General features: G+C 37.5%; 2 protein-coding genes across 2 annotated transcripts in view; both read left to right on the forward strand.

The window, feature by feature from the left end:
* Positions 1-12268, forward strand: part of RPSA (ribosomal protein SA) — a 194725-nt gene that overhangs the window by 157031 nt on the left and 25426 nt on the right. The window lies entirely within an intron of this gene.
* MYRIP (myosin VIIA and Rab interacting protein) overlaps positions 1-12268 on the forward strand; it is a 206581-nt gene that overhangs the window by 3799 nt on the left and 190514 nt on the right. Inside the window, exon 2 of the mRNA XM_083874194.1 lies at positions 9993-10142. Within this exon, the coding sequence (XP_083730320.1) occupies positions 10033-10142 (110 nt within the window). The 5' untranslated portion in view covers positions 9993-10032. The remainder of the gene's footprint in view (positions 1-9992; positions 10143-12268) is intronic.

Raw genomic sequence — 12268 nt, forward strand, 5'->3', positions numbered from 1 at the left:
GTGGAATGAACTTTCTCTTCTGCTCTTACGATGAGTTTATCTCTTCTGAAATTATTACAAGAGCTTTTTTGCTTATTAGGCATTACTTATGGGACAGAGGAAATATTTAGTGGGGTTTTCTTCTGCCCCTTTTGAGCTGTATGAACAGGATTTTGTGTCCCAGTGTAATCCAAAAGGAGAAGTGCTGGCTTGTGCCATTATGATTAATTGCTACAGTGTAAATACGCAGTGTATGATTTAAGTGCTGTTGACAGAGATGCAACTAGCACTGACCTGAAATACCTTAAATTTCAGAGATGTACCTATTTTTCTAAGTATTGTTAATCTTGCAAGAAATTGATTCCTTTTTTTTCTCCTTGTGAGAACTGATCCTTTTGCCCCTCAGAGATCATCTCCAAGAGTGCTTGGTATACCTTTCTGGAAGTAATCTCAGCACTTGCATCTAGCTGTCATAAGTGCTTTGATGTTTGTTTGACAGACCGTGACTCGAATCCGAGTTAAATCACAGTGCGTGAATTGGAGCACCATCGGGTTTTGAAAACAATCGAAAGAGCTTTGGGGAGGATTCAAAAAGTTGATGTTGTATTTCACTATCTCAACTGGTCTTGATCTAAAAGCCAGTGACAAAAATTGTCCATGTGTTGATCACTACAAGCATAGACACCATGAATTGAGTCCCAAATGAGAAGAAAATTAGGAGGATAAGCCTGATTATTCTGTCTCCCACTTCTTTTCTAATGTTCAATGATGAGGTTTCATATTCCTGCTCCAAGGTAGTATCACAGGTAAAAAAGAGGCAAATCATTGGAAATACTGTGGACTTGGGACAGGATTAAATGAAGAGCCCTAGTTAGTTCATAAAGGTGGTGGCTTAACTTGATTATGCTGTTAAAATAAGTTCTGTGGAACTCAAAAAGGTGTCTCAGCTAGCTGGATGATTTCTTGAAACTGTAAGAGGTTCTGTAGTTTAAACTAAAGGAGTTGTGATAGTGCTCCAGTTTGGATCCAAATATCGGTGAAGCAGCAGTCAAAACCTGACACTGAAGTTGGCCTTTGAACTCCAGAAAGTGACTGACCATGTATTATGCTTGAATATAAACATTCTTTGTTTGCATAAACTTATGATCCAGAACTTCAAATTTGTGTTTATTGATCTAGGCTTAGGTTATCTCCATGTTTTGCAGTGTCAATATAAAAAAAAATCAGCTCAACACTGGTCCAAAGCAGAACCTCTTCTGAGCACGGTGTGGAGTAGGTCCCAGTGTCAACAAACAAATCCATTAACTCTCCCACCTGACAGATTAACCAGCTCCTTTGGTTTTCAGAGGCTTTCTACAGCTCTGACTCTGCTTTACTCTTGTTTTATTCCACTTGATAAATGGTTATCTAAACAAACCAAAGACGACCTGCTACGGAGACCCTTTTTAGAGTGCACAGGGCATACGTTGTGTGTGTCAGCCAAGGACAGCTCATCACAAATGTCCCAGTGAAATGGGGCATGTGGCTTTATACATGCCATTTCTTTGTTGTATGTCTTATGATTCTTGCTTCGTTGTGGGTAAATCAGGGTTAGAAGCATTTTACAAGTGTCACAGTGAATGTGGACAGCATTGTCTTAGGAATTTATTTTAGCTTTTTATTTTGTTAATTTACTTGCTAATCTGTAAAATTCAGTAATTTGCAGTGGGGTTTCCTGTCAGTGGCTTGAATTAACAGTGATTTACTGTATTAAATTTGTTTTCACATCTGGCAGCACTAGAGAATACTGCCTCATTGTGGCAACTGCTGTTGGAAGCATTTTCTTACCTCTAAAAATAGAGCTTTTGTCCTTCTAGTCCTGCAGGAAGATTCTCTCAGTGAAAGTTTAGTTCTTGGATAAATCTTAATTATATGTTCATGGGTGGTACTTCATAAGAGGGATGAGGGATATCAATTAGTGCGACAGATGTTGTGGGGAAAAATATATTTTACTGTGTAGGATATTTTAAGTATGCCTGTGGTATGTTTGCATATTGGTTGGATTTTATGTTATGGATATTTTGGTAGCAGTCAAGCAATCCACACTTAGTTGTTCACTTTTGTAGTTTGCTTGGATTAATCACAATATGGTTGTCAAATTATGATGAGTTTCTTAATTTATCATAACTCTATTGCCTATATTATTGAAATGCAGAATTAAATGCAGATGCAAAATATGTAGTGCTTCCAGAGCTGTTTGACTTTTTACACACGTTCACCTTTTCTCTCAGTTTTTTTAATTTTTTTTTTTTTTTTTCCCATCTTAAAGATGTTAATAACTCAGATGAGAAGCCTTATCACCACTTAACTCTTAACTTAACCACTTAACAATAGTGATGCTTTGGCATTTTGAAGTTGAGAAACTAATTTTAGTGGAGCTATTTTCTTGGTTAGTTTATGAAATGTTATCTGAAGGGGGCTCCCCTCTAGTTGTTCTAACAAGTAGTGACTGCTATGATATAGGGGCAGGCATTTAACTTTGATACACATACTTGTCATGTTCTGCTCCACAGCTTGTGTGGTGGGGGACCTTCTGTATCATCAGTTGCTTCGGGTCGTACAGGATGTTGACATCTGAAATAGGGATCTGCACAGTAATATCCAGAATGGGTCAAGCTGGAAGGGACTATCTGGTCATCTGGTTCAACCTCCCTGCTCAAGCTGGGCCATCCTAGAGCACAGGGCATGGGATTGGATCCAGGGTGGTTTTGAGTATTCCTGGTGAGGGAGATGCCACAACCTGTTTGGGCAACATGTTGGAGTGTGTGATCACCTCTTCCTCGTGTTCAGGTGGAACTTTCTTGCATCAGTTTCTGCCCTTTGCCTGTTGTTTGGGACCACTGAGGAGAGCCTGGAAACATCCTCTTGGCACCCGCCCCCCTCCCCTTCAGATACTTACAAGCATTGATGAGTACTCCTCTCAGTTGTCCACCACAAGGAGGGGGATAAATAATTGAGCCTTCCCAGATTTAATATGGCATTGAACCTGAGTTTTTCTGGGTGCCAGTAATAGACTGGTATTTACATGTATTTACATTGGTAGAGTGCTCCCTTCTCTGCCTGCCTCTTAGAATGAGAGAGCAGCCCAGCAATTCTTTGAAGGAACCAAGAAGTATTCACTGCTTCTTTCATCTCCCTTCAATCCATGTGGCTCATCTGGGGGCCATGGGTTGTGGAATGCTGAGACCACAGGTGTCTCCGGAGAAGTTTGTGGCATGTGTAATGCAGCACGAGTGGGTGAATGCATTTTTGCAGTCCTCACTCTTGGGCTAATGCTGAGGGGAGAGGTAGGAGTACAAATAAGCTTTTTGTTTAGTGTTCTCTTCATGCTGGCTCAAGCTTAGCAAGTACAGTGTGAAGCCTGATTTGCCAGGTGAGTTCTGGTTTGTGTTTTGATGCAAAGGTGGAAGAGGCATAACTCAGTTCACTGACTCTCTCTCTCTGTGCAGGGAGTCTAGGCACATAGAATTAAGCTCTGAGCCCCACTTTGCAGGTTTGGCATTCAAAGGGAAGCCCCTGCAGTTGTGTGCTTACCAATGTGCAAATTTCTGATTGTATGGACTCTTTGGGATCAGCTGAATTCCCTAGGTGCACACGCTGGCTGTCTTGCTGGCCTGTGATGATTCACTCTGGAGTTGGTTGACAGTCCATTACAGTAATGAGCTGAATTTCATGCTTTAGATTGAAGGCACATGGAGAAGAGGCAAATCATCCAAGATACAATTGCGTGTCAGCACATTACTGCTCCAGTTTTGTTTTTTTCTCCAAGCTGTCTTAGTTTCTGGAAGAGTGATAGTCAGTCTCACACAGTCAGAATACTGTCAGACCCATCATCTTTATGCACTCTTCCATAAGACGGTTGCTACTAAATAGAGAAAATAGAGCTGAACATGACTTGCCTAAATTCAGTGTGAACAATGGAAGAAGAGACTGAAGTAAAATGAGAATATACACTAACTAGAAATCCACTTGCATATGAAATATGTGAAGTCAGTATATGCCAGATAACCTATGATCTTTAGCAGCTGCAGGGACAAATTTTGGTAAGACTTTACTCTAGTTCGGTTTTACCAGTGAGAGGATTATTCTAGTCCATCAATTTAGCTTTCGTATCACATTTTGATTTCCCAGTGGGATTTGTACTTGTGTATCAGTTGTAGACCTGATCCCATAAGTATAAAATGGTCATCAGTTGTTATACAGATTCTCTTTTTAATGTGACTTTTTTTGAACCATCAGAGGTAGATGACAGAAATTAGGTCCTACAGCACAATCTCTAGTCTTATCTATTTTTTTTTCTATTTAAATAAAATGGGTTTTATTTTTTAGAAGCTTTTTTATATGCTGTGTTCTGCCTTTAGGACAGTGCTATCCTTAGATGAGAGATGCCATTCTTTCTTGAATGGAATGTGACTTCACTACGATTTTTAATTCTGTGTCATGGTTTAAGCCCACAGTACTGTACCAGCTACTAAGAGGAAAATGAACTCTATCCCAGCTGTCACCAGGACATTCTGCTATTTCATATTTGGTACTTAAACTAACATTAAATATAGGAGCAAGAAGAGCGTGAAACTCCTGTTTATTTCCTAAAGCCATGCAGTACTAACCTTTGACCTGTAAGGTTTACAATTTCACCCGTTATGGTATGTTCCAGCAGTCTTTTAGACAAATGTACATAAAGTTATTGTAATAACTTGCATTAACAAGGAACATTTCTCCCTGAAGGAACTGAATGAACCTCATGTTTTAAAACCTGCTGCTTTACCCCTTGCTTTACCCCAATGAAGCAAGAGTAACTGTTCAGGAGCTTGCCACCTCTTTGCTTTGCTGCTTGCAAATCTCTCATAAAATTAGTCCAGGGCTGAAAGCAAGATAATTTATTTTTGCTTTTATAGGCTGGAAAATATGTGCAGTAAAAATCTGTGGGTACAAAGAATAACATCCTCTTTGAGATCTTTATCTTATATCTCATTTAAAACATGATACACCAGATACAAGTCCCATATTGAAGTCAGGTGGGTTGTATTGAATTTTTCTATTAAGGGGGCCTTTTATTTCTGATGAGTATATTTTTCTTTTTCTAATTTTGAGACATTTGTTCACTTTGGTGTAAAGGGAAGAATACTCAAGAGTTTTTCCCAAGCTTCTAGACCTTCTTGGAGTTTAAAAAAAATTAACATATTTGTACCAATATTAATTATGCCTCATTTCAGACTTAATTGTGTGCTAGCTGTAGTAGAAATTACTTTGGACAGTGATGTTTTTTTAAATGTTGGGTTATGGTTAAAGTCTGTTTTGTTCAAGTGTGTTGATACAACTCAAAGCACTTTTCAGACCTTACTTTTGTCACCTTATATTAGTCAAATGAAGTGTGTGACATTATGTAATTTATTTGTTAAATATTGTGACATTTGCATTCAAAATTATCATAATGACCTTGAGGGCAATGTGGCAGCTTCTTTTGGACAATTCAGTAAAAAAAAATTTGAAATGTGAAGGATGGTGAAGGAGCTCTGTTGAGGACAAAGTGCTTGTCTTCCTCTTTGTCTTAGAAAGGTGACTGTCTTTTTGTATGATTTAAAAGGGAAAAATGTTCACCAGTAAGATTATACAAGGAATTTCTTATGGTACTAAAAGAATTCTGGAAAGCATGAGAATAAAGATTGAGCAGTATTATTTGGGTCCTGACATCCTTCTATGAAGGATGGAAAGATGAGCGTGTTGGTGACAGAATCAAAGATATAATTACTAGTAGGTTTCTTCTTGATTTTCTACCTGGAAATTATAGAAGCAGTAGAATAGCAGAACAGAGTAGAAAAGCTGGTGAAGAGTTTGGTGACTGTAAAGCTGAGACTATGTGGGGAAAAGGTACTGTGTGTGAAATATTTCAGTTGCAAATAACTGGGTTGAAGGAGTTTGTGGTCTTAGTTCCTCAGGTATTACATTTCATCAATGCACATCAACGGCATTTTAGAGCAAAACTTGTACTGTGCTGTGCAAATCGGTGAAATCTTGGTTAAAAATGTGCTCAGAAACAGAAAGAATTATAGGATATTCTTGTCTGGAGAGCTTTTTTCCAGATACCCACTGTATATACCCCCCAAGCCTTTTCTTCTCCAGCCTGAGCAGCCCTAGTACTCCTGGCATCGCTGTGTGTGAAAGATGCTCCAGTCCCTTAATCATTATTGTGGCCCTCAGTATCTTTCTTGTTCTGGGGAAGCCCAGACTGGGCTCACGACTCCAGATGCAGCCTCACCAGTGCTGCTGACTGCTTTGCTACAGCATAAAACTAAGAAGCCTATGTTGTACAATATTCAGTGTGGCCACTTGCATAATTAACTTTATAATGTGGTTCTTTGTCAAGCAGAGAATCTGTCTTAAATATTAGTTGGCACTTAGCCCAAAAAACCCCTTTTTCCCTCCCCACCTCCCAGTAATGCTAATCATCTGCTGAGACTCCAAGTCCAAACAGCTTAGCTGTCATATGGGTGAGTAGGAAATGCACTACTTGCCCTTGTTTCTTGTGTTGATGCCCTTGTCTGTGTTAAAACCATGCGTTGCTTGCAGTTCTTGAAAAACATTTCATTTGCTTGTGGTGGTGTTGTTTTTTTTTTTTTGGTTTTTTTTTTTTTTTTTTTTTTTTTTTTTTTTTTTTTTTTTTTTTTTTTCTGGGGTTTGGTTTTGTTTTTAAGGTTAAACTCAAGAAATGTTTTTTATGTGGAAGTTTTGATTAGATTTTGAAATAGACTATCAGAAGTGTTAAGATTACTCGAAACTATAGCCACAATAGCCAATTGTGTCTTGTAAGACTAAGCTTTCCTGTTAGAATGTTTTCATTTGTTGAGCAAAAGTTTTCTAGGGAGCAACACTATTCCTTGTAAAGTCTGTGAGACCTTAGATTTTGTATCCAGTTTGAGATTTACCAAAGAAGTTTTTATGAAGGCAATCATCTGAACAGTGTCATGTAAGTTATTTTAATTGAGGCCAGAAGTTATTTTAGGCTGAGAAGCTATTTTGTGTGTTTTAAGCTAGTTTTAAGTCTAACTTGTTACATATCCCCTAGAGAACTTGCCATTGTGTATTTCCAAAATGCATAATCTGGATCTACCACAGAAAGGACATTTGAGAATTGTTTATAAATATTTATAAACTGCTGTGATACTCCCAGATCAGAGGTGATTTTGTAATGTGATGAAAAATTATTTCCTGGGAAAATACATGGAGTTCCTTAGAGGTTAATATAATATTGGAATGCAGACTGAGAATACCATAGAGAACTAAACCACATGAAAGTCAAAAGTTAAAGTCACTTGTGATTTTAAAGCATATATACTTGAAATGAAAAAAGTTTTCTAATTTCTTCAAAGAAATTCAGTCTTTCCTAACCCCAGACAGTCGGAGATGAGGAGGCTGCCCACTTATTCCCAAATTTAGGGGTAAATTTCCCCCTTCTCATACATGGTCACAGTCAGCACTGCTGGCTAAATCAAAGGGATAACTTTTTTACTGATGGACCAGTTTGCATATGTGAAAAAATGTTACTGATTTTTACACCATTTCCAAAAGGAAGACCTGAAGGGAGAACTTATTTTGAGAATGTTAATTACAGTTGTTAACTTGATGCTCAAGATACTAGGAGATCAAAGATGATATTCCAGTTGGCTTCATCATCTTGTATCTCTGAAGACTGTAGCCCTAGCATGAAGGTGTCTCTACTGGCTCCAGGAGTTGCTTTAAAAAGTTTTATTTTCTTTTACTGTGTGTCCTGTATTTTCTCCTTAAATGTATGTGTGTGAAAAAAAGTTACTTGGAAAAGTCCTGCTCACTTCCCCATGGATGTGGCCTTCCTGTAATGAAGCCCTTCCATGCTTTCAGAAAGTCAGAGCTGCCTTTGCACTCAAGTGGTTTGTGTGGGAAGAGCTGAGCAGATACCCCAAAGCCTGAAGGGAAGGATGTGGCCCAGGGCACTTCATGCTCTTTGAGCTGCAATGCAAGTGTTCCCTCAGCCAACTGTTTTCTTTTCCTCGCCGGTGCTCAGTGAGGTTTTGGTGTAAGGACTGTAGGTGAAAGGACAGAGGAAAATCTTAACATTCTGGTGAAAATTTAGAGAAGATTTATGCACCTGTGTAGCATTGAAGAAAAATCTTGCCAGTTGTTCCTCGCTATGTTTTAGCCAGTCTTTAATTTTAACATACATTCCTGGTCTTGCAAGTGAGATTAATGAAGACTACATACAGTCCTTTGTTTCTCTGGCACTTTTCCTCTATGCAAATCAGGATAAATTTTTTAGAAGTAAATTTTTATGGCCTTTATTAAGTACTCATTGTCATCTTCCTTAGTAGATTCAGAGTCAAGCCAGAACATTGTGACCTTTTATTTTTTTGTGTGTGTATGGTGAGCATGTATCTTGTTCGAGGGGTCTTGTTGTGTTTATTTCACCTAAACCTGTATACCATCTGCATGGTTTTGGTGAAGTGTTTTCTTGAACAAGGAGTTTATTCTAAACTTCATAATTAATAGCCTAACCAAAACAGAAAAAAATAAGCAGTCCCCTCCTTCTGTGTGTGGTTTTTTTTCTTGTTTGAAGAATGGTAATCAGATGATTGTAGGAAGGTAAATATTGTATTGTATTTAAAAAACCCTGCTGAACAGAACCCAACCAACCATATCCCACATAATTATCTGAGTAGCAAATGAAATGTTCAGAAAATAAAGCTGATTTTTTTTTTTCTCCCATGCTTCTACCTGCAGTAGTACTTGGAGCACTTAATAGTCTGCCATAGCAGTTTTCCTTAGAGGTGGAGTTTTTTGAGCCAGAACCAGCTTAGATGCTTTACATAACCTCATTCAGTTGCCGCTCTCCATGGATGAAGAGGCACTAATTGCCTCTTCTATACAGTGTAGGATCTAAACTGTGTTAATGGTTATTATATATGTTGCTGAGAGCTCATAACAGAGATGCAAAAACTGCCTTATGCTTCTGAAACACAACGTGGAGATGGGCACCTCTGTGATTGCCTAAATAATTGCATAAATCAAATGACACAAGTTAATACTGAGAGCTGAATTTACTGGAATTCAATTAAATGAGTAAAAGTATTGAGAAAATAAATTAGAACAAATTTCATTAGTGAAACTTAATAGACCAAGCTCTAGTACAAACTTTATAGTACCTTCAATTCACACATAATATTAACTACTACTTTTTCTCCTCCAAATATGGGAAATAATGATATAGTAGTGATATCTAAATATAGATAATGACATCTAAATCTTTCCAGCCACTCTGGGAAATTCCATTTAAAATTTTTGTGCTTAATTTTTTAAATGATACTTTAAAATAATTCCTGATTTCTTAGTTGGCAGTATAAAACATTTTTGAGTGTTACAGCAGAGTATGTTCTCTGTTCATACACAGTGGCAGGGATTGCACTGCAAACTATTTTATAAAATCTTAAGAAATGTCTATACCTGCTTTGACCCAACTTAGTAGAACATGTTCTTTTTTTGAGAACAACACTGACATCTGTCCTCAGCATCTCTTAATATCCCAAATAATTTATCTTTTTCATTTATATTTAAGTGGGTGGGGTGATTGCTTTCAGTTCATGGAACCTGAAAAATAATCCTGAAATGAATCCTTCAAGTTGTACCAGGGAAGTTTAAATGGGATTTTAAGAGCAATTCCTTCACTGAAGGGGTTGTTGAACATTGGAGCAGGCTGCCTGGGGAAGGAGTTGAACTGCCATTCCTGGAAGTATTTAAAAGATGTGCAGGTGTGGCACTTAGGGGCATGGTTTAGGGGTGGGCTTGGCAGTGCTGGGTTAATGGTTGGACTCAATGTAAAATGTTTTTTCCAGCCAAAAAGGTTCAATTGTTTTCTTTTCTGATGTATACATGCCTGTGATCTCAACACACTTGTGAAAAATATGAGTGCTTTCAATTTATTTTTTTTCTGGTTTTAATTTCAGGTATTCCTTATAGTTATTCATATCCAGGACCCAGTGTATAATGGGGAGAAAACTGGACCTCTCTGGCTTGACTGATGAAGAGGCAGAGCATGTGCTCCAGGTGGTTCAGAGAGATTTCAGCCTTCGTAAGAAAGAAGAAGAAAGGCTGAGGTAAGGATAAAAAAAGGGTTAAAAATATTGGTCTATTTGGACTATTACAAACTGGTTTTGAAGGAAACCAGAGAATGCAACTTTTTTTTTTTGTGGTGTTCTATGCATTAATAATCATTCCTGTCACAGAGGCAAGAAATATTCAAACTCCTCCACATGAATTCAATTATTGAGTAGTAATTAATTTTTGCATTTAGTCTATCCTAGATTAAACTACAGCAATAGTTTCTAAATCACCTGTGTATATCTCCTGGGTAGAGGCTAAGTAGTGTTTGACATAGCAAAAGGAGAAGTTCATGTTAAGAGAATTTTTTGCCTGCTGTAGTCGGTTCCTTTTTTTTTAATTCAGAAACTTTGTCTACATGCAAACATCTGAAAGTGAAGTTCAACTCATCTTTTTCCCCAAAAATAGTCAATGGGATATGTTCTCCATTGTATTGGGATAACTTAACTTTGTTTTTAGTAGTCTGTGTACAAAATGATGGCCAGCAGAAATAATGCAGAGGAAAACAGATGGAATTTGTTGGCCAGGTAGCTGAGGAAGTTTCATATGTGACAAGGGGACTAAAGATAGAGACCTGTATTGGTAGATGCAATAGTTTTCTTTCTCATTTACAATATTTCCTTGAATTATTATGCCTGATTTTTTTATTACCTTCTTTGAACATATCATTATTTACTATCCAGAATGCTCTGAAGTCTCTATCTATGGTTGGCAAATTCTTTTACTGTGCTACTCATATCTCAGACATTATCCTGTTTCTTTTTCATTTAGTATCAAACTGAAGTCAACGGAGCAGGAAGATGTCTGATATCAACACAAAACTAGGCATATATACTATGTGCAATTGAAACTGAGAGAAATCCTGTCTCACCTGTAACATAAGGAGCAAGGGATGTGTCTTGCAGCATAGGCCTAATTCAGTTTTAGCATGCTGTGCAAGTTCTTGCTTGGGTTGTTGGGTTGGTAGTGCAAGCTTGCTGCAGGGAGAAAAAATTGCATGAGGATAATGCAATTTTTTTTTCCTCCTGTTTGTTTGAACCATGGGTTGTTGTGATTACTTTGGTAATTTTTCACAGCATGGCCAAGAGATTCCAGAAACATCTTAAGGAGGGTGAGTGTGTGAGCTCTCTCTGGCTTTTTATACTGTGGCTGCTTGTATTCTACTGGAGCAAGCACACCACAGCTAGGAAGCGCTGGGGCATCTTGCCTGTTCCATACAATGGATCCATAGTGGAAGGAAGAGAGGGAGGGATGAAAGGCATGCACACAAAAAACTGACTAGAAAGCCTGGATAGATAAATTTTTTGCTGGTGTTTGTGTTTGCCATTTTGCAACTTAAGTTTTTCATGACATCTAATTTTCATGACACTTCATTTCGTAAGTAGAAAACTGGTGTGAGAAGACAGCTAAAACATTGGAAAGGGTAGGGGAAATACATGGATGCAACTCAGCTTATCTATGAGTATGTGTAGTTCAAGTATATATGACTTTTTTTCTCCTTGCAAAGTTACGCCTTTTGCAGGTGTTAACATATGCTAAAATGCTGTGAATAATGAGCTGTACTGACAAAGGAAAAGTTCTGAAATTCAGCTGATGGTTAAGATATATGAATTTAGGTAGTTTTAATGACACTAAAAATTGCTGGTGCAGTTCAAAGCTTACTTCTGATTTAAAAGTTATGGCTTTTATTTTACTTTCTTTTTGCTTTTTTAAATCAGGCTACTCTGATTGGTTTTGGTTGCTTGGTTTGCAGCACATCTTTTTGTCTTACTATGTGATTGAAAATATATAAGAAAATTATATGATCTTGCTATAGATTAGATTTTTCAGCCTGTAAGAAAAGAGATTAGATCTGCTTTGATGTTCCTGGCTCCATTGTGTTTGTATTTAGAATGTTATCAACTGGCAAAGTTTACCATGTAGTTTCAATTTAGATGTGAAACTCTGTAAGGCATTTTAGTCTTTTCTAAGATAAAAAAGCTGACATATATATATTTTATGTTAGACTTTTAGGCTTCTTTTAAGAAATTCAAAACCAGGCTATATATGAAGGTATGGTTTTGCATTTCTTTTTTTTAAAATTCCTGTAATTAATTTGAGGTAGCAGTATTAGACTTTAAAT

Source organism: Zosterops lateralis (assembly GCF_965231275.1).
Source record: "Zosterops lateralis genome assembly, chromosome: 1".
NCBI classification, from domain to species: Eukaryota; Metazoa; Chordata; class Aves; order Passeriformes; family Zosteropidae; genus Zosterops; species Zosterops lateralis.